The following is a 24658-nucleotide window of genomic DNA, read 5'->3' as shown; positions in this document are numbered from 1 at the left end:
TACAGCATTGTATACGAGTATATACATGTTCACATACATAAACTAAGTTTTAAATGGCGTGGGCAGAAGTAATAGAAGACAATTTGCAGACAATTTTAATACGAAGTACAATTTTCAATCATATTACTAGTTTTCATGCACACTCAATAACAAAAGAATGTTGGTACTGCTTATCAGTTGAGTAAGGAAACGCTAATCTTCTAACACGATGACTCAAACCATTATTTAGATTCCCTTCAAACACAAAGAAGAAAAACAGCTACAATTTTATTTTCTGGCGTATTGCGGCTCTACCTACCCAGATAGGGATTACGAGCGTTAATTTATACGCCTATGAATGTTTTTTTTTTCGTAAACTTGTCGTAATGCCCAGTTCAGTTCGTGTTACAAATTGTGACGTGCAATAAAAGAAATAAATATCGAATTTATAGCGTTCTCATTTTAAATATCTTGGCAACGTTGGTCGGCCATATTCCTGCCAACTTCTGATCTCAATGCGGGTTGTTCATATAAGAATTGTATTTTTTTTCTCGTTTCGTTATAGTCACATATTTCACGTTTAGACGCAATTTGTTTCTATTAAAAACCTTGTTAGGATATGGTTTGCATTGTTTATCATTGGAGAACTTTGTAGTGGCTCGGTTAGCAAATTAACTTGTAAAACAGAGAATAAATATAAAAATAATAATAATATGTTATAATCTGAACTTCATTTCTATTTACAAACTTACTAAAAATGCTATTTAAGAATAAGTAATCATTAAAGTAAGTAGTCAATATTAATGGCTTTGCTACTATTATTTTTTTCCCAAGCAGCTTAGGTTTTATAACTAAATATTTACCTATTTATTCCTAATGTTGAAAGCAGATTTTTCCGAACCGTACGCGTTGTCAGCAATTTCAGTTTCTTTTATGATGATGACATCGAATGTTACCCGGTGTGCGGTATTTGATATTACGCGTCGGATATTTCAAAATTAACAATCCAAAATCCACCTAATCTGTCATTACGTACGTCTGTACAAAACTGAAAATTCCGACATCGCGTACTATCCGGAAGTATGCTGGGGAGTTAAAAAGACCACATTGAAGCTATCCATCTCAGAAAATTACATTGCTTTCAATTTGACATTTATTGTCATAACGCATTAACTTTTACATGCGCAAATGTCAAATTGTAATATTGCTTTTTAGATGAATTGTTTCAATGTGCCATTTTTGACACTCCTGTTGTGCTTTCAGCTTAAAGAGACCCACAATATCGACATCGAATCATTTATATAACAAAATATTATAATAAGGAAGTATGACACTTAAAATTAAGATATAAAGTCCTAAATTCGGTATCTTTACCCGGCGCGGCACATCAAAGGCGAGTAACTCTATCGGAAGGGAAACCAGAACTTTTATTGATACTCCGTGTGAGATCCATACAGGGTGTTCAGATTTGTACAACGTATATCGACTGCCAGCGACTCGACCGGACTTCTCCTGCGCACCATTTTTTGCAAGTCGTACGGCTCACCTCCTATCACGTTGGTCTTACAGAAAGCACGGTGAAGCGTGGGTACTCAGTTCATGTTATCATCATCATCATCATCATCGTTATTAACTTACTTGCGATAATAAGGTAAAAAATATTCAAGAAAAGACTTGACTCAAAAAAAATCGATTGAAAAGTAATTGTTAACTTACATACCTATACATGTCACAAACTCTACTACAGTGGAACCAAAATTAAAACACCCTATACTTAAAGACACACATTATAAAAATGTTTAGCATTCAGACACAACCTGTCAATAACCAATATTTTGAGCCACCCTCGACTTCCATACGAAATAAAAATAAAAAATAAAACTGAAATTGAGTTCCTCCTATGCATCGGTTTTAGCACTTCCACGAATATTGAATTTAAATTTCGATGCACTCAAAAAATTATCGATATGTAGGTAGGCTTTGGAACAGCAGAGAGATTTTTGAAAAAAGAATCTACACTTTTATAAAAAAGGTTTTGTAAGTTTGTGAGTTTATTTTTTGGACATAATCTCTGAAACTACAGGGGTTAAAAAGGCTACGTCATAGCAATTCATCTAAAAAATCAATATTGTAATTTGACATTTGAGTATATAAAAGTGCGCAATGCAAACAAATGTCAAATAGCGATATTGCCTTTTTAATTCATCTAAACCGATTAGTAGAAAGATACTTACCTAAAACCGGACCTGTCAAATCTACAGTTTAGGAAAGCGGACCCCGCGAAAAAAGGGATTTAGGGTTAACGCTAGGGAAGTGATAATGATGTACGTAGATAATTATGTTTACGTCAAGTAAAGAATTTCTGTTTTAAAGACAGGTGTAAAAAAATGACGTTTAAAGTAATTTCAGGAAAAGCTAATTACTCAGACATGTGATACCGTGCCTTGAAATGAATTAAAATAGTTCCTTGCAAAATATCCGTTTAAAAGTGTATTAACTGAAAAAGGACAAAAATTCACTAATTGCGCAGGTGTGACTGCGCCTTTACATTTGGAATTTTTACCTTTTTGTGTAACGTATTAACTTCCAAAATGTCCAACTGTATGTGACATACCATCGAAAAAAAATGTATGTATTATTTTACTACACTTTTTATTTTAACATAGGTTTGTATAAAAATATATATTATGTATATGTATTTAAAAAAAAACATTAATTCAAACGCCAACCACTGGGACATCTTCATACTTTAGAATTGTAGAATTTTCCGAAAAATCCCCAAAAAACACAAATTGGGCAAATTATAAAATTAAAAAACGTTTTAATATGACATTTAATACGCATTACGCGTCGCAACTGAATTTAAAAAAATTAATATTAAATTAATTTTCGATTCACCCGGCAAAGGCGGCCATCTTTATTTAAAAGTCAAAAGTTTTAAAAGTCACTTTTGAAAATGGAAACGTTCCATTGCAGTCGTCGTGGAAACAAATCGGTGAAAGAAATCACGGAACAAAAAGAAAATAGGGACGATCGAAGTTCGAAACCGCACGATTTCCGACAACATCTTTACCAATGTTTACAAGTTCAAAGGAGTTTTCCTTCCACCCCTCCGAGGGAAGGTAAAGAGGTACTTAAAGGTATTTTTTCGAACACAGATCACGTTCGATGTCCCCTTAAGTGAGACTTCTTTGTTTCCCGCGCGCCCCCTTTAAACGATTTGCACGTGCAAAAATTTTATTGGATGTGCTTTATTGATTCTTGATGGGACTGAACTAAGTACAAAGAAATTCTATTCAAATTAAAATTATAATTTAAATTCTATTTTAGGAGTATCTATCACATTTCTGTTGTTATTTAAATACCTACAGAATTTTGCGTCCAAATATTAGATTTTCAAAAAAACGTTTTTCAACAGCTTCGTTTTTTGAAATTTCAAACTTTATTCTAATATTTATTTTTCTTTTTTGCATAACACCACAGAGTTATAAGTCCAAGGAGATTCGTTAATAGTGTTAGATATATCAAACATATCGAACTTTTCCTGGCATCATGCGCAACGTTCGTGATCTCTTGCAGCTCGCTCTGTGCTCCGATTGTTCGCCTATTATCAGATAATGCCGATCAATCTGTTTTGATTGAATAATCAATCGTTAGCCAATTGAACTCGATTGCTGGCCGACTTACACCGGATTGACGTTGCCAACAGCTCATCTATACATACTTATACATTCACAACTCCTATAACTCCTCGGTCAAACTAGGTTTGATTTGATCAAAACAAGCCTTTACTCTTTTGATATTTGATGAATTTGATACAAAAACAGAAAAAATAGCACTCTCAAACTTTGACAGCTGTCAAATTACGTTATCAAGATATACTAAAAAGGAGTATATGAGTCGAATAATGGTTCTAAACTCATCTATAATACAGACATGGGATTTTTGTAATACGTTAATATTTTTTCTTCATCAGAATCGTGGCTCTACTTACTACAAAAGGATTAACGTGTTCATGTTATGTATGTTTGTTGCCAAATAATTGTCCATACGTTCCTTAGCAGTTTATTGGCAGTCTAGAATAAATAAAAACAGTGTATACACAAGTTTTAAAGCACAGCTGTCAAATCCACTCCGGTTTTTAACTACCCAATAAAGTGTCGGCGTAGGATTTTGATACAGCGACGTGTTTAGCCGATTTATACCGATACTTCTCAAGATTATATCTTTTAATTAGAATCTTTGAATCTCCCCTAGTCATAAACCCATATCATCTCCAATACACGGTTCTTAAAATCGATCGTTTAACAAAATAGAGTCACCTACGATGTGGTCCTAAAATTTTACGATCAATAAAAACGTGACTTATACGAACCTCGCATACTCGGCACGAATCGAACAAAAATTTAAACATTAAAATTCGATATTACGACCGATAGTTCTAATTTTATAGTCTCAAACTAAACCGCGAGGTATTTTTTTCTAAAAAAAATTTATATAATTGATGAAAACACGGCTATTAAAATTTAAAAAATATAAGAATGTGCGACAGCAGCATTGAAATTAAAAATTAAACGCTACATAAACATGGCTGCAGAAAAAGCTCGGCACAAATCAAACCGGTTCCGAATTTAAAAGGAAAAAGAAAGTAATTTCACGTTCTGTATTTGAAATTCCTGCCAAGGACACAGGGTCTTGAGAGACAATGTGCGCGATGCGCAGCGTTTTAATTGTCAAAATTGCGCGTGGACCGCTTTGAAGTTGCCGCTGCGCACACACATGTCGTTCGGATTCCGACGACGGAATTCGATTTTCAATCGTATCGAACGTCTTTTTCTGCCAATTACTGTTTGATCTTCACCAGCCAGCTTTACTTTACGTTGTTTTCTTGGCTAGCAAGTGTCGCTATTAAGTTATTTTTTATGTTTAAATTGAGAACTGTCAACACAGTTTTATTCAGTGCTAGTGTTATTTTAGTATTTCATCCACTTAAGTTACAAACATTAAGTAAAGTTACCAACTAATGACCAACAACAACAAAGGAACGTGGCCAGCGTTATGTGTTATGGGGACCTCCTCCGGATTGGATGTGAAATGAACTTTTTGACTGATTTTATTGTATTTTATTGAACTTTAATAATAATTACAATTTTAAATGGTCCACACAACGCCCTAGAAGAGCTAAAAATTTTCTTCTACCTAACCGCCCCTTGGGGAATATTACCATGAGTGCGCATGTGTGATTATCTAGATTTACCTTGAACGGTATTTACTACTAGGCTGGACAAGTGGCGATTACAAGCGTGAATCTATGTATGTAATCCGTGCAACATGCACATCGCAGCGCAAGCGCACCGCTCGGCCCTGACCCCGCGCGAGCGCCGGATGTGGGGCCGCTTGATCGATCGCTGGCTCGAATCACATCGCGATCATTTTTGCTTGCACGTAATAATACGTAACTGTTGGCTGAGAGGTCATGGGTTCGATTTCCGTACGGGTTTTGGAAGTCACGATTTGGGGTAAAAATCTTGTGTTACTGTTTTTTTTTTAGCTTTTTGTTAATAGATTATCCTCAGCTAGGAATACTGAACCAAATTCTGAATGTCCAGTTCAAACTTATCAGTCCACGTCAGAAGGAGCAAAGCGTGCAGATATGTTCATAAGTAATGCACAAAACTTTTAAGTGTTGAAAGTAATTTCAAAAGCAATACCGAATCCAGTTTTAATTTGTCCGAGCAAGCCCTTTAATTGGTACTACGAAGCGTACTACAGCGTAACTCGCCGGGCGCAGAATGTCAAAACAAAAACTCAAGAAATGACGTCAAATAACTTTTTAATCTCAGCAATTGCCAACTATAAATCCTCTGATTATCGACTAAAAATAAGTCGTTCCTCAACAGGTAAAAGAGTTGAAAATTAAACGTCAATCAAGTCGGACATCGGCGATATTAAAAGGTAGATTTTAAACCATCCGCAATCGGACTCCGTGGCCGCTTTTTGTTCGAATACCGATTATTCTACGTGACGTTCCCACACTGGCTCGCCCGATCGCAACGGAATTAAGACAAATTCCTTTTTCGAATTAGCGAATCACCTGTCTAATTATCCGCGCACCCGATTCCGAATCCAATTCCGCCGTTTATTTTTAAAAAGATCGATCCTACCGAATTTTAAAATAAGAAGGTCTTAAACCAATTTCACGGTGCGAGGCGAACGCGATAAGTAACGAAAAAAGAAAATCGGGGAAAACAAATATTAGCATAACAAGAGTGTCGAAGTGAGGAGCATTTGTGGTGGATTGTCAATCTGACAAATTTACAACCGATCGGTGGGTAAAGTATACAAAAGTGCCCTTTTTGAATGTAAATTTGGAGGGATTCTTTGGCGGGTTTTTTCGCAGCTTCCGCCTATTTTCCCGCTCAGTGCGTTTCCGGTAGGGGGCGCGTTCCGTTGTAGACACGGAAATCGGATGAGGAGAGATACGTCTATTGGAAGTTGGTCCCCTCGCCCCATTGACTGCCGGTAAAGTGATCATATTTTCAATTTTTCATATTTTTTATTGGTTCCGAACAATGCTATTGTTGGGGTTATTTGACGTTTGAAATATTTTTAGTATTTTGAACAGCGAATAAAATGTTATGTTCTTCCTTTATGATGCAATGGTTGGAATTACTACGCAATTCGATGCATTGAGAATTTATTAAATACTGTGTACACCTGGGGTTTCCAAACCCTCTGAAAAGACGGTATTTTGCATTACTTTACATTAACTTTTTCTTCCCACTGGGGTAGGCAGGGACTATGGAGTTCCTTTTGCTTCGATCCTGACATCTACTTCTCCAGCGGGAAATAGACGTGATAGAGTGAGTGACGTAACTCCATCTTTTTTTTAAATCAGTTTAACCCACAGCTCTTTAAATATAAACATTCCAGTCGTTAAGCAAGTAACATAACAACTTAGCCCAAGCAATTAGGCTAAGCAAACCCCTGTCAAACGGGGAACTAAACCCGGACCCATATGCAACCACAAATCGACCGAACGTCGATGCCCGACTAAACGGTAGGTTAACCAATAACCTTTAAGTTAACTGGTTGGTTAACAGCTACTTGTTAGTACTAAGTACCTATTTAACTACAGTATATTGGTTTGAGTAGTTTTTTTGTAATATACGTAGGGTAGTTTCCAACTAGTCAAATCAGTTATGAAATTACTAAGGAAATTGTATGAAAAAGCACACTGTGACGTTATAGAATAAAGTGATAAAATGTCGAACTTATTATTACGTTTTTCTTGATTAAAATTCATAAACAAGTTAAATTGAAAAAAGAAAATATTTTTCGTTAGTTTTACATCTGTCTTTATTTAGTAATCATAAGTTCATAATTTATCTTGAACCTAGTACGGTCACGAGCATTAATATGTATACATACACTTTGGTACCATGTCACATTAACTTTTTTGACAAATTGAACTGTAAGTCTCACTAAATGTCAAATAGGTTAATGCGACAGAGACCTAAAGTGGGTACATTATATTGCTCATAACTGTACAGGACCCAGTTAAGCTTAATTACGTATCAGTGGAGGATTTCACCCCGGGACGAAGTATCCTGAAAACCACGTGGTTAGAGTGCTCCGAGCATTATAAGCCCACTTTATCTTCTATCGAGACGAATCCATCATCATATAAATCGTCACTGGAAAGGCAAAATTACGTAAGCGCCAAAAGGCCATTTCGAGAAAAAGCCGTTTAAAGTTTCATTTTTTCGTTTTTTTATCATAACTTTTTACCCAATTATCCAATTTAGATGATGTCAAAGTAAGGTTACATTGTTTTTTAATTTTCTATGTCCAGCAATACATATTATAACTGTTGGATTGCTATTTTAGGATATAGTGGCGCTTACGTAAAAATGACTTCAGTTTACAGTAAAGCAAATTTACTTAACCGCCATCTGGTTAAAATATTATTTGGAAGCAAAATTACTTACAGCTCTTACGACAATGCATACGAGAACGACAATATTTCTTTAAATATAATAATACTGTAATGTTAGCGGAGTAAAAGTTACTGTAACGACTTTTACACATCTGCTCTCATTATGTAAAAATTGCCTACAAAGTGATCGATTGATTATGTCAGTTCATCAAAAATTCTTTAAAGTAAGTTTTTGTAATATCTTACATGGGTAAAAAGACGTAAGAGACAAATAATTATTCTTAATACCTCTTTAAACTACTTATTACTTCAATTGATTTATAAAAATGGCTATTAAAATACTGAAGTGCCAGAAATAAAGTTTCATAAAATATAAATAATAGCGTACAACCCGTTATCTGTTTGTAAAAGTTTCTTTTTAACACTTTCAAAGACAGAACGTATACGGACGTTCCGATTCCAAGGTGCCATACTACCTATTATGAACCACCAATGACCCATGGTCTCTGTCCGTGAAAGGGTTAAACGGTTTTATTTAGCTAAACCCGTACGGTATATTTGTATCAAAATTAGATATTGCAATTTAAGTACCTTCCTGTTGTCAGATTGATCTGAAATTTGGTACGCACCTTTAATTCCGATGTCAATACAATATAATAAAATCAATAACATTATAAATCTAAGATGGCAGCCGGTACATAATGGGGGATTACATATTTTTCCACAACCCCCTCAATATGGGTATCAAAGATAGGACTACACTAGCAGAATACTGTCATTATGTCAAAATCAAATCCAAGATGGACGATATTACAAAATGACTGAAAGAAGGATGTTGCCCTTAATTTTGTCATTGTCATCCACCGTCCATAATATGCAGGGCAGCACAGTGGATCGCTGGGTGGGGTCGCTCCGCGAAGCCTGTGAAATCCCCAGGAGGCTTCTGAGCTTCTGGAAGGAGATAGGTTAGCTTACGTAGTCAACAATTACACGCATAATGGGCCACCTTAGAGTCTAAATGCGGAAAACAGAGCCCACTAACATAACATAACATATGCAGGGCAGCACAGTCGACCATGCAGTAGTATATTTGGGCTCAAAATTGTTTGAATTAGGACAAGCATACGTGGCTCTAAGTCGAGTCAAGTCTCTGGAAGGGTCAAGTCTTTTTAATTCCTCAATAATTCCCCTTATTGTTTTTAAGAGTATTTACCACGAAGTTTAATACACTTTTCCATTCGCTCGAACCAGGTATTATTTAACATTTATTCCACTCCAAAGTAGAAGTGTTCAAAATGGCTGACTTGAAAGCGTTGGCCGCTTCTTCACCGCACTGGAACCTTTGACCGCGAAGAGTTTCTTTTTTAATTTTAGGAAATGTAAAGAAATCATTGGAGCTTAGGTCAGGACTGTATGGAGGATGGTCAAGAATTTCTACGTTTTCCTGCTTCAAATAATCGTTTGACGAGCGGTGTGTGAGCTTGCGTTGTCATGGTGCAGCATCCTGCACTCCTGCGCATCATCATGCGTCGCTTTGGGTTAGATTTTCGAAGTTCGGCGATGACTTGTGGTAAACAAATTGTGGTATACCAATCTGCATTAACCGTCCTACGATCTTCAAGTGCAATAATAATTGTCGCAACATGACCGATTTTCTCCACGAAGGTAGCCACCATCTTCTTTGAAGTGCTTCGAGAGCGAACAACTTTAGTCGGCTTTGACTCGTTTTGGAAGACCCAAACTGTGGATTGTTGTTTGGAATCAGGATAATAGCATAAATCCAAGATTCGTCACCACTGATGATGTCGTACACGTGATTTGACTCTCCTCGGTTGAACCTCTGAAGAGTTTTCTTACACCATCTGACGCGGGCTACCTTATGATCGTCAGAAAATGCGGAATGCAACGGCAAACTAGTTTTCTCACACCAAGTGCCTCATTCAATATCGTTTAAATGGTTGTCCCTGAAATGCCTAATAACGCCTCTATTCTCGGTATGTCACATGACGATTTTTGAGGATTAGTTGTCTCACAGCAACGATATTATCTTCAGTGAAGGCGGATATCCATGCTCGAATTCTAAATACCAGCGTTCGATAGCTCGCAGACATGGCACTTCATCGTGGAATAGAGATTTTAACTGTTTGAAACACTGAAGTCGCAGTAGGCCTCTTCGAAAGTTATAGAAAATTTTTCTTTGTAAGATTCATTTTCGGACATGATCTGACAGATTCAAACCAACGCTGTGACTAAATAATTGCATTAATCCTAATGCTTTCAATTGTTTTGATATTCGAAATTCCAACAAATATGAATTTAGAGTTCTCAATTCAAAATTGGCGCTAAATATGCAAACGACAGAACTTAAAAAGTATAACAAAGTCGCTTTTTCTGTCCCTATATCCCTATGTACCCTTAAATCTTTAAAATTGCGCAACGGATTTTGATGCAATTTTCTTTAGTAGATAGAGTGATTCAAGAGGAAAGTTTATAGGTATGTATAATAACATCCAATAAATAGTGTAGAAATACTGTTATTTTTGAGGATTTTAATGTGATGTCGTAAATAATTTCATTTTTCCTCAGCATTGCATCCGAGCGAAGCCGGGTCGCTAATAAATTATAAAATCAATTCTAAAATAGTTTTACTTTTAGATCTATTGTTAAAAAATAACTTCCTGGGAAACTTACTGCTAGCCCACAAACTTGCTTAATAACAGCATAAAAATGCGAAGGCAAATTTACGTACACGCCTTACTTATTCTAAATACTGTAAGTCAAAATTACTTATTCGCCATTCACTGCATAAACATGCTAAGACATTTTTTTCTTATACGCCTTACTTATTTTAAAAGCTGTAAATAAAAATGACTTATACATAGTCTATTTTTTATTTTCAGTAGTCCAAAATTACTAATAAAATGATACTTTTCAAACTATAGAATGCCAAATTTACTTAAAGTTAATATGTAGTTATTATATAGGACCACAATATTACTTATACACCAGTCACGAAAAAAACACCAAAATCTTGTCGTTTAAGAAACTGGAATTGAAAAAAGTCAACTATTTTCAAATTTACGTAAGCGCCAAAAAAGTGCTCGTATCGCAATGCTACCCAGACAGATCGACGCAGAATGAAACGCTGATTCCGAATATATAAAAAACCCAAAATACCTATTTTGGCGCTTACGTAATTTTGCCTTTCCAGTGACGAAATGTATTTCGGTCCGCGTCGCCAATAGCTCGGCAGATGTGAACGCTAACTGTCAGTCCAGGGTTTGATTCCCGGCACCTGTTGTTTTCAAACTCTTCGATTACGAGCCATTAGTGAGACACTTGATATCGAATGTTCGTCTATTTCTAGATTGGGAACTGCGGTTTTTGGGTCGTGGAAAGTTTAAATTGTTATTCTAATTTTTTTTTTCGTTTACGTAGTTCGAGATTCCTCAAATATAGAGAGTATTAATACTCTTAAAATTAACAAGGAAGATAAATATTATCTTTACCAATTTGTGTATGTACACAGCATATATACTTCTATAATGCTCCAGCCAACTGTGTTAGTAAAACATCAGTAGAAACATTCGTAATTTTCATTTACTTATTAAAAGTAGGAAAGAAAGAAAGAATGAAACGTTTATTATAAAAGAACACCACAGTAACAAATATAAAACAAATAACAAATATATAATATAAAACACGGAGTAACACATAACTAACACATAAATACTACCCTATCAACATCACAATTAAACTCAAACTATCAATAAGGGCAAAATAACAAATCCCCAAAAACAATAATTACGGAATTATGTCACTTTACCCACTCAAAGTTCAATAATTAAACATCAACTTATTCTTTACAATTAAACGAATTTATACCTTAATATCTAAATTTTAAGATACAGTTGAAGTTGCCAGACGACCGATGTAAGGTGAAAGGGTGTAACTCAACAATAAAATACTTTCGGGCAACCGCAAGTCGATAAATACTTCATAGAGGATCATAGGGTTGGGACACATTTCAACTAATTATTTGATAGTTATTTTTTTCATAGCTGTTAATTTTATTGAATACGATTTGGTTAGATAGGCTGCCGGCGTCGGTGTTTCCTGACTCTTATAACCTGGGGTCCTTTAAATCACGGGTGAATAGGCATTTTCTGGGTAAGCTCGTTCCAACGTCGATCTCTTCTTCTTGTAGAAGAACGAAGTCAAGAGCAAACCCATCTTAAAAAAAAAAAAGAAAAGATAGTCTAGTCTTCAGTTGGTAACGTCGTAGGTAAAGAGTCACCGTACAATGTTTTCAAAATGTTTTTTTTTTCTGATGACAACTGTACAATAATACCAAGTGTGAGTACTCGCACAATACGCTATTTGACGTCGTCGTTCACTCAAATGAGATACTTTTACGAAACGTCAAAACGAAACTTTTCTATTGAATTTGTACGGAAATAACTTTATTTCGTGTGACGTCATCCTAAAATCATCATAAAAAGTTATAAGTACCTGTCATTTTCTAATCTCCCAAAAAGAAAAGGACAGCTATAACTTGAAATAAAACAATATGGTGTCTACAGGAATTAGCACCATTATTACTTTATTCGTGATTAAAATTTGAAATTAAGTCAATAAACATAAATGAGATTGATTTTTGATGACTTTAAACTGGCTTCTATTTTTAAATTAACATTTTACAGTTTATCTTTAACCCAGTCAAATACCATATTGGATTCAAGTTGTATCCGGTGACTAAAAAGGACACAAATTCTGCAAAATATATTTTATTTAAATGCTCCAATTGTTCTGTACTGTTTCTTTAATTCTGTGCAATAAAAAATATTTGTATATTCTCGACATAAAAAAAAATTAGGCTATCGAATACCAATAGTTTTAACGGCACACCACTAGTATCGGTCGAAGGGAGTGACCGGACATCCGACCTTCGATCTCTGCCCTCCGGCCGCAGAGGGCGCATTTGAATCCTCCCTTTGTTTTACAATTATACTCGCCATATTTGAATGACCAATTTGGCAATAACCAAATAGTTTGGCCCATAATTTGGGTTCGGGTGAAAAGGCTAGATTAGGTTAGTTATGAAAAGCAAATTAAAATACTTAAATTAAAATAAGAATTTGACAATCTGCGAATTTCAAAACCTGATACTTTTTGAAATCGATTAAATAATAATCGATTAGAAAGGCTACTATGTAAAAATATAGTAACTATATATACTTCATGAAGTAAAATCATTTTTGTAATTTAATTTAGGAATGTGCAAGATCAATTAAAGTATCTTTATTACCGCAACCATCAAAATAACTCAAACGCAAACAACAAAAAATCATAAAAATAAATAATTATTTTTTAATTTTTAAATGTAATAATAAAATTTCTATTGAAAATGAAATCGATAAAACATTAACGGATGTAGTTAAATGGATGAATGATAATGATTTAGTAATAAACATAAACAAAACAAAAGTCATGCAAATATTATCGTATAATTCCGCTCGAATACCATTACAACTGACTTATAACGATGTATTAATCGAACAAGTGAATTATTTTAAATTTTTAGGTGTAAATATTGACGAACACCTTAATTGGAAAAATCATATTGATCACATATGTCAAAGATTAAGTCGTTTTACTTTTGCTTTAAAAAAGTTACGAAATAATGTGTCGATCGAATGCGCATTGACAGCCTATCATGGCTATGTTTCATCAATACTCACGTTTGGCCTTGTACTTTGGGGTAACTCTGTCGATATCAATAGAGCTTTCAAGCTTCAGAAGAGATGTGTTCGGGCTATTTGCAATGCATGGTTCTTAGAAAGCTGTAAACCATTATTCTTGGAACTTAAAATATTACCTTTACCATGTTTATATATAAGAGACGCTTGCATTTTTGTGAAAAAACATCCTGAATTTTTTAAAACTATTAGAGATGTGTCTAGCAGGAGAGTCAGATCTCAATATATTAATATGCTTTATCGTCCTCCTAGTAAGTGTTATATTTATGATAAAAATGTGTATAATATGACTATAGTAATTTATAATAACATCCCTGAAAATTTAAAAATGACACAAATGCCTAAATTTAAATCTGCTTTGACAAACTGGCTTTTCCAGCATTGCTTTTATAGTGTGGAAGAATATTTAGATAGGGATAAAAATATTGACTAAAGAATATTATCATTTTTTTATATCTAATATTATCATTAGTATTTGTAAAATTGAAATCTATTTTATTCTGTTATTTGTATTGCTGAAATTGTAAAAATCAAATATTTGTATGCCTGCATGCAGGTTGAATACACATGTGCCTCAGTATTGTATAACATCATTATGTACTGTATTCACACAAATAAAGGTTTACTTTACTTTACTTTACTTTACTTTAAACCCATAACTTAACACAACAAATTCATCCCAAGTTTACAATGTCCTAACGGCCTAAGTTACAAGCTATTATAGTTATTTACTTAATCAAGTGGGGTGAAGAAGTCCGGTCAAGAGGTGTTCCCGGATAATCCCGGCTTACACCCGGATGTGGCCATCGATTGGGGTCAGTTTACACTGCAAATGTTTGGTCAAACTATCGGTCAAATACCGCCCCAACTTAGTTTATTGCTCGAAGTGTCATAATCTCGCCTTGGAAGTTTTGGCTGGTGTTTTGGATACCTAGACTGATCTTTTTGAGGGTGTTGATTGATACACATGCATACATGAACTCACTCCCGTAATCCCTAAAGCTGTGAGCAGATCCACAAATAGTCAAAAACAACTTGCAGCTACTACTGATGCAAAGTCAATATTAAAAATGTATATGATAATTCTTAAGGTGAGAGCCGTTGTAGCCCAGTTGATAGAACGCTTGCCTCTCATTTTGAGATTGCAGGTTCGAATCCAGCCCAGGCCTAAACCAGTGATTTTGTTTTCGAATTCAAGATTGGATCATATATGATTATCACGTGCTCAGCGGTAAAGGAAAACATCGCGAGGAAACCCACGTTCCCGAGAAATGCATTTTCAGAAGTATGTGACCTAACCAGTATTGGGCTGGTTTTCCCTTCGCGGATTGGAAAGTCAGACACGGGAGGAAGAGTTGCCGTTCTATATGTAGTATTATTTCTTATTTTATGTCAGTAGTGAGACAAATATAGGCTGTAATGGACATCTTTACAGAGCCTGACAAATGAGTTTAAAATATTATCTACACTTGTCAGATAAGCAGATGCTCCTTTCAGTTGTACATTACGACCTGATGGATTGGCGTGTAATTGGTCACCTGCTTGTAGTGTTGTCCTATGTCCCGGATTTTCCGGGACTACACGTGTATCAGACATACTACACTCACACCACACACGCTTTCACAAGACAATTAAATTCATCATCATCAGCCCATTAACGTCGCCACTGCTGGGGCATGGGCCTTCCCTATGAATGGATAGGGAGATCGGGCCTTAAACCATCACGCGGGCCCAGTGCGGATTGATGGTTATTAACGACTGCTAATGCAGCCGGGACCAACGGCTTAACGTGCCTTCCGAAGCACGGAACGCTTTTGAATTAGAACATAAGGTTTCCCAAGATACAGATTCGCCTAGTTTGAGAGACACGGTTTCAACGCATACTGTAATCTAAACTTGGGGGTTAAAATGGCCACATCGAAGCAATTCATCTACGGAAGCAATATTGCTATTTGACAGTTGTTTGTGTTGCGCATTTACTTTTATATGCGCAAATGTGCAATATTGCTTTCTTAGATGAATTGCTTTGATATGGCCATTTTAACCCCCCCTAGTTTCAGTATAAAATAATAGTTATTATTATTTATTGAAATAATCATTTATTAAAAATATTTTTTGTATTTAAAAGTTTAATTACTACAGGAAACACAAAATTATCTAATAGTGTTTTTGCAAAAAAATATTATTAAAACTCCCATTTACATTTTGAGTCCCGGCTTTCAAGTTCGCGTCCCGCATTTTTTACCCGTATGTCCCGCTTTTTGACATATAGACTGTGGCAACCCTAATGAGGCATTCTACATCACAGGGGCAGATACACGATTATGATCTAATAATAAATTTGTCTTCTTATAATTATTTTTGAACTTAAAAGTCTTTATTTAAACATCTGGTTTTTGCTACTTGTAAAACTATTTATAGGTAGCTCGGAATTATGTCATTTAGGTGACATGCTCGGTGAAAGATGAAAATAAAGTTCAAGGCAAACGGGTAGTCCCGGGAGTGAGAATTTGTATCATAGAATAAGGAACATTACTACGTATAGAACGGCAACTCTCCGCTCGCCACCAGTAGTTCAGCCGGAACTAGACACCCCCCCTCCTCCCCTCGGTCTTACTTTAGTCTTCAATCGTAAGGGCGTCATATGTCACACGCGCGAATGTGTGTGTACGACAACGTCAATGGGTAGTGTCTGTGGAAAACGAGGTGTTTTGTATAAAGTGTCCAAGGCGTGGTTTGTATCAAACTGTATCGCATCCATGTGCTTCGGCCAAGTAGTTAATCCCATTAGAGGCAAACCTACAATAAGTTACGTCAAAAAAAAGGATTTTTGCGTATACAAATTTTACAAAGTTGCTACCCCCGGAACTCTTAAATTTTGTAGCTTAGCACACCCCACTTGTCCGACCAATTCACTGCTTGGCCGGAATGAAGATTCTAAGAACAGCAATTAACACAAAGTTATCAGAGCTTTCGAAACACTCAAGGGACTAACTTAGCCTAATTACCTAAAATACTTACTTAATTAAGTCATTGTGACTTTACAATGACAAAGGACATTAAAAAAAACTCAAGGATCGATCTTCTATTGAACTAACACCTGCCATCGGTCTTACCTACTTTAAAACGAGTCAATAAATTTAACCTTTGCTAAGAATAGTTTTAAAAAAAGAACGTCCACTTTGAAAAAAAAACCATAATCCGTGCGACGAATTCTATTGATCCCATTCGATCGAACACGAACCACTCGGAACCAAAACGTAGTAACTCAAATATTAACAATTCCAAGTTGAATCTCTAATATGAAGAAGATACAGCTGCTTATAGTCTGTCTGTTTATAAACACGTGCAGTCCTCTTAAAGGTTAGCGGATATCACTTATTAATGCTGTCTGAATCGGACTATTGCCAATAAAGATTATTGAACCAGTAGCATAAGAAGACGGATTATGTTTGTTAAATTGGCTTGTTGAATATTGAAGCTTGTATGCATAGGTATAAATGTATCGTACCTAAGTATTCTCTTTAGTCATTGAAGAATAATTAATTTCGTTTGCCAAACACCACGTATTAAAGGTTTTTATTTTACGTACCTTAGTTTGCTCTGTCTTTCATCGTCCTGTTTCTACACCCACGCCCATAAAACACGACAAACCGAATCGACTATTAATAAAGTTACATATTAATATGACGGAAATAAAAAAACAGTGGCGATAAACCCAAGATCTGTTACATAAATAAAACCATAATCCCTTTCTAACTAATAACTAAATTACCGTCAAAACTTCCAAAATTATCCTTTAAATCATAACATAAATAAATCTACGGGGAAAAATCAAAACAAAACGACGATTAAGCCACGTGTAGCATATTTATGTTTCGAAAAGTTATTTCTAGATCCAAAATAACATGTAACTCGCTTATACAAATATTCCCTAGAAATTAAGATAACATAATAAAATATTGTATGAGTCAACTTGGAATTGATAGTTTTAGAGTTACTGCACTTTGGCTCTGGGGCGGTTCGTTCACTTTTTGAATTACGTTCAAATGTTCTTTGTCGTTGATATAACTATCAACATGTACATTTTTAGTAGGTAGTGAGTGTCATTCGAGACAAGTCAAGCAAAAAGGATTCGCTATTTATATTCTCTGTCTATCCTGGAAATGATATGCTATGAAGATACTTACTTGTTGTATCTCGTAACCTGTTTATGAAGGAAAATAATTTCTTATTTTTCTCGTTATCAGCGACATAAGAGGTATTCATAAATGATAAAAGATAAACATATAGACAGATAGATAGATACGTATGAATGTAGGTAGGTACGTTATACATATAGACAAAAGAATGTAACAAATATAATTATTTACATGTCCTCATAAAATTATTAAAATAATCTTCGAATAAATAACGTCCAATCGCCATATAAACACATCAGCAATCAAATTGTATTTATTCTAACACACTTTAATACAGGCTGATAAGAAAAGAAATGCGCAGACATTCGACAAAGAAGTCTTCATCTCTGCGCCGTAGAGAGGGACGCGCATATATGGGAACCGTATGAAAGAAAAGGACGAAACCATCGCCGATATCACGTCAATACATTCCTTGCACTGCACACGTACAAGTATGGAACCTCTCTGTTGGCAATAAAGACTATATTCCCCCGTAGCAGCTAATGGAAAACCGATACCGCATCAATATGTTTCACTGTAAAGACGAATTGAATCTTCTGTCTCGAACGCAAGGTTCAGAATATTGACATCAGCTGTTTTTAAGAAGGCGTTCTCGATATCTTGAAAGATAGTTCGAGGGCGTATGGAACCGATCGAAGACCGATAACGGTATTGGAAAAACACCTCTATTCGATACCAGGAGAGAATGAGCCACGAGGCGTTCCCTTTAAGGACACGCCCATATCTTATATATGGAAAAATGAGGAATTTCCTTCGACGTAAATGGTTATAAGGAATTATTATTGGTTGATTTTTTACGTCTCTCTCTTGCCGGAGGGAAGAATGTTATTACTCAAATTAAGAATCCATTTCGCATCAAATATCAGGCTCTTGACATTTTCGATTCCGCTAAATGTAGAGTGCTTTTTGTTTCTTATGTCCTAGTATTTGTCATTTTATTGAGGATATCTTTCTTTATCTTTAGGTTTTGTAGACTTATATTCAATAAGAATGTTCTATCGGGGGTAGAAGTAAAATTTATGAAGTACCAGATTATCTGGACTCTACAATTTGATGCAACTGACTCTACGTTTGATTATTCAATCATATTTTTTCCATGGACTTTCGAAACAATAATCTTACCATATCAATTTAGGTTTATTCTCGGTTATATTTAATAAAACTCGGATCTCCATATCTCACTAAGGTTCTTTCCTAAGATTGAGAACCAAACTCGCGACCTGTGAAAAGCCAGCCAGGCACACCTACCTAACTGTGCCATACCGCGACTTGCTTAAGATAAATATACTTTATTAAGCAGAAAGAACACAAGATACAGAAAATAAAAAAGAAATAGTAAAAAAAAATTACAAAAGGCGGCTTTTTACTCATGTAGCAATTTCATCCAGGCAATCAGGTTTCTTACTTTGTTCTTAATTAATACTAAAAAAAACGTTTTCTTATATTCCAGGTACGTTCACAAGCTGAAGATGTTGTGTCTCTTTGAGGTAAAATACATTTCAATACATTTTTTTTAAGTAACACAATACATTATTTATGAAAGTTCTTAAATCGTTAGTAAATTTAGTAGCGGTAAATTAATTAATATCGAGTTCCCAATGCGACCCTAAAATAAAGCTTAACATCACTCAAACCGTATTCCGTTAATTCGTATTGAATTACACAATTCCTAACAATCCTATATAGTGCCTATAGTACTCAAATACAACAGGATCGAACCAAATGCATTTCTAGTTGGAACCAACAATAAAAACAAAAGACCAATAAACAAATGAAGTGAAAAAAACCCGATTAACGAATACCAAAAAGAACCTTCATTATGCGTTCGGATTTTAAAACAATACAGCCATTCAGCCATAGGCCCGTTTGAATATGGAATGTGACTGACAGGAACGTTTTAACAGTTTATTTCGGGTGCGTTCGAATTTTGCAACCTACGTCAAGGATTCGTCAGTTTCATTATTTTTTTAACGGATCGACACGGCCGTGGGAAGCGTTCAGCCCAAATGTCTATCATTGTGACGTTTTATAAAGTTGATTGTAACAAAAAAAAAATCGATATGAAAGGCGGTCGAGCATCGTATCGACTCATTTGTCCGGTCTCGCCTACGATCCGATAGGCCGGTCCCGCCACAAAGAGCAATTTAAGCTCTACAGTGATTGATTCGACCGATACATCACTAAAGGCGTTTTTCTATGAAAAATTGCTATAATCGACTTAAAAACTCATTAGGGCGAAGACAAAGAAATCGTCCGACCGCCATTCGTCTAATTTGAGTTTCTCGATCGAGACGAATTTCAGTTGTGATTACCGGCAGGTTTTTTGTTAATAAATGCCATCAAGGAATTTTAATTCCGGTATCCTTGTATCTGATGGACCGGCACAAAGTTGGAACTATAAAATACCCATATATATTAGGCTTAACACATACGTGCATATATGAACACGCACGGCGCACGCGTCAATGTCTTACGTCATCAGAGGTACATTCATTAGTGGTGACAGCCGGAAACTGGGGACACAATCATAAACAAAAATTAATAAATGATTTCGAAAAAAAGCGTACCGAATTTGAATACGGTTCAACGATTAAAGGTGAGCACTCACACATCCTTTGACGGAGGGGAGGCTAAAAAAAAACTAACAATGCTGAGCCTCATTTGGCGAACAATTTAAATCGGACAGATCGCCGAGTTGACTATAACTAACATTTGTTTCTTATGCGCTTACTCGAAAAACAATATTACAGATATTAAAATATGAATTTAATGACAGTTCAAAGTGTAACTATGTTACCTACTGAATAAAGATATTTTTGAATTTGAATTGAATTTTGAAGTAGTTACTTGACGAGGCACTTTATCAATATACCGAAGTAAGTTACAAGTAAGTACCGGGAATAATAGCACTACGATGCTCTTTACCTACTACAGATTCTCTGTAGATTTCTTCACAGTGTTTATTTCACCGTCGATTGCAATGAATAACAATTATTCATCTTAACACAAACTGGACCAACAGCGGGATTCGCATCCTGAATTACAAGACTCGCGTACTTACCAAGTAAAAGTACTTACCACTGGGCTTAAAAATAAATCTTCAAGAAAAAGTTTGATGCGTCACCACAATTCAAATTAAATGACAAGATAATTTTTGAATATGGATCGTGGTATATTTGAATAAGTGTAACATTAATATTCTTGTGATAATTTCGAATTCGGAACGCCTACGCGCCATTGTCTCGCGAGTTATTGGCTCATTACGGGACATGTCGCTTTGTCTCGACGATTTGAATTTTTGATTTTCAAATCGATCGCAATTGATTTGTGAGCTAAAACATCGAAAGACATCGGGATGTTCTTAATTTAAAATCAACTGCAATAAAATTAAAAAGAAATAGTATAAATATAGACTAAGTACTTAGGTTTCTTTTTAATTGCTTTTATTTAAGCAAAAGAATATAACAATAAAGTTTCGTTAGCATCTCAATTTGGTGGACAAAAATATCGTGAAACACAATCTCGAGAATTAAATTGACAGTTACAGCTTCTGTACAGTCGACTCGAGTTATCTGGAATCAAAACGCGATCCGAGCAAACACAAAGGAGAGGAATGATATATTTGAACAATAAGAAAGCAAGCGCCCACGTGCGCCCATCTGCGCTCACAAATTACGTATGCTAATGTTACTTGTAATCCTTCCGTCGGACCTCCCTGCCGCGTCACCTTGTCTCGAGCATAATCGATCGATTATGAATGCGCGCGATGATTCTCGATTGTAAGGCGATCGTGTTTTGTTTCCGATTTGCATCGCGCTTTTACTTTTAAATCAGACAAGCCTGTGTAACTCAGTTTCCTTCCTTCTTTTTTATTTGTTTGTCATATGTTGAATTGATTTAGTAGTTTATGCTTTAGTGACTAGTAAACAGATTCTTCAGTCTTATTCCAAAAGTACATCATCTAACTAGTATAAAACCTTCAAAATATTTTCGAAAAAGGAGGCCGATACAGTAAAGAGACTTTATATGCCTATTTTTCTCTTTGCCGTCTTGGTGCGGTTTTTATCTGTACCGGTATGATTGAGCGCCCAATATGAAAAGCGAACGTCAAAAATGAACGAATCCACACCGCGTTACCGGTAATCGTGTTTTATGAGTTTTTTCCCGCCAAACGTTACAATATGGCGGCCCATGACACGTATCAACATAAAAAGTTAAATTGTGCGAAATATTTCGTCCTTATTATTGACATTCATGTTTCGTTATGAATGTTACATTTTATTGGCAATGCTTTTCCGTTGTTAAAGGAAGGTTTTATTGAAGGTATTACAATAAATACACTATTTTTAACATAATATATATTCTATATTGCAGTGATTAACTAGACGTGGTTATATTGATCGATGAATTAGAATACTTTTAAACTTCCCGTATAAGTATCGTTTAAGTTTAGCCCTGTTTAGCTTTACGTCTCTAAATATTTTTAACATAAACTTTCGAAAAACACCTTCAAAAGAGAGAGAAATTACTTAAAAGTTCAGAAACCCATAACGCGCCATATTAATCATCTATAAAAACGAAAATCTTTAAGGGAACTACTAAATTATCCTTATTGCTTCCCTATTTAATCCAGAAACGTTTACGAAATACAAGGAAAAATCTGATTAGCCTCTATGATATATCGTCAAGTATTCGCCGCCTTAGTACCTTAATTTGAATATAAGACGCGTTATTGAAACTTTGGCCGCCATTTTTAATGGTTATTGCTTCTTCCCTTGCTATCTTATTTCCGAACGAAAATAAAATTTAGTATGGTTCAGGTGTTTTCGAACGTATAAACGATTTTAAATTTTAAAAGTTACCGGTTCCTTTTTTGAAACTTCGATCGATATTCAGCCCCTATCATTAATAAGTAATTTAAGAACCATATTTTTTTTCTGAACACTTTTCTTGCATTTTTGTGCGACTAAGGCAGATCAGAATCATAGAGTAAGCTCTACTTATTTTCTTCACGTTATTTCACTGAAAAGCTGTACTTTATTTAAAACTTCGACACGCACACTAATTCAATCTCCTAATTATCTTCTTATCACCATAAGGTTCATCATATCCATCTTTGGACTTCGTATCAACAGTGGCTGCAAGTTGTCTTTGATTACTTGTGGCTCTGCCCACCCCATTAGGGATTACGGGCGTGAGTTTATGTATGTATGTATGTAATTATCTTCTAAGTGAGAAAGTCGAAAGCCCTCTCTAGTTAACTTACTACTTCCATTTAAGTACTGATAGATTTATCGGCTATTCCAATTTGAACGCTATATTGTCTGATTTATCTCGATCCTATTGGTCGTTATCGTCCATTTAGAGCGCGTTCTTAATTCGAACGCGCTTGAATATCGAACGGAAGCGGAAACGGTACTGATTCTAATTTCAAACGAAATATCGCAACGGTTCTATTGATAAAATTTTGTGGCACAACCATGTTATTTATATTGAACGGAAATTTATGATAATGACTTATAATAGGTCATTCTATGCGATCTCGACCGGGGAACTAGTAGGTACCTACCTAGTATATAGGCACTATTATTAGTTTGTACGCACATTGCTACTAAATCTAAATAGACAAACTCTGTTGTTAAGACATAAATCTAACTTGAATCATTGTGGCTATTATAAAGCCTATTGGAATTGGCTGAGGAGTAAATCTAACAAGATTCATACTGTTTTACACCTTCACCTGCTTTAAAAATCTTTAATACCACAAAAATAATCAACTAATGAAGATGAAGTACAAGAATTTTTAATTATTGATTGATATATTTTTTGCAAAATATGTAAAATCACTATTCATCTTCACACAACCGCCAACATAAAGCGAAATCGATTTTCATTCAAAACACCTTCTTCTACACTTCCAAGCCATTTACGAATTCGAAAAAAGAAAATTCAAAAGCCATAATTCAATTCAGCCGCATGATTGAACCGGAGGAACGTTCAAAAAAAGCGGGAAGTGGCTCTGTTACCGATGAACGCGGCATAACGACTCAATCTACTACATTTAGATTGCGTTTTTGAACGAACCTCGTTACTTACAGAATAACCTCCGCGGGCCACATAAATAACCTAACGGCGCGCATATTTCAAAACAAGTAAAAAAATAACACATAAAATTTTCTTAGGGGCGCCTTTAATGGGTACGCGGGGCGTTCGAATTGTCGATGTATTGATTAGGCTAGGGAAACATTATTTTTGTGTAATTTCACCTAAGTATTATTACTTACTTACTTAAAATATTATTTACAGAGAGACAGATTCAACCACATTTTCAGTAAGTGCTGTGGAATTAGTGAGGAAGTAACGACACGAGAAAAACACTTAGATAACTTGCTGTTAATTTCTCTAATTTAGAAATGCAAAATATTTTTATATATTCAGTATTAATAAGACACGTTTATGCTATTATAACATTTACATCGAATAATCATATGAAAGATGAGATATTCTATAACGCCATTAACCTTTAAGAAGAAATCGTTTTTTGGCAGACACAACCACTATGAACTTTAAAAACTCCTTCACACTTCCTGTTAAGCCAGTATCGACACAAACGCACTGCTGTAACCCACACCACCGCTCCCCTCATAGATTTCTGCATTATTCTTGTATGCAAATGTAGAGATAGCGAGTCACTGTAAGAGCAATTTAAATTATTTTTTATGGCGCTCCTGAGTATTGAGACGCGGGGATATGTTACTTCGTAAATTTTAAATGGGGAA

At 35.2% G+C, this 24658-nt stretch overlaps 1 protein-coding gene across 5 annotated transcripts in view; it reads left to right on the top strand.

Moving 5' to 3' along the window:
- LOC126375857 (homeobox protein cut) overlaps positions 1–24658 on the top strand; it is a 194737-nt gene that overhangs the window by 38802 nt on the left and 131277 nt on the right. The window contains exon 3 of one of the 5 annotated variants that reach the window (XM_050022916.1): positions 19330–19366. The exons of the other annotated variants lie outside the window; for them this stretch is intronic. Within the exon in view, the coding sequence (XP_049878873.1) occupies positions 19349–19366 (18 nt within the window). The 5' untranslated portion in view covers positions 19330–19348. The remainder of the gene's footprint in view (positions 1–19329; positions 19367–24658) is intronic. 5 annotated transcript variants of the gene reach the window in all.

Source organism: Pectinophora gossypiella, chromosome 20, assembly GCF_024362695.1.
Source record: "Pectinophora gossypiella chromosome 20, ilPecGoss1.1, whole genome shotgun sequence".
NCBI classification, from domain to species: domain Eukaryota; kingdom Metazoa; phylum Arthropoda; class Insecta; order Lepidoptera; family Gelechiidae; genus Pectinophora; species Pectinophora gossypiella.
The sequence above is the reverse complement of the archived record's forward strand: the minus strand, read 5'-3'. Positions and strand labels throughout refer to the sequence as shown.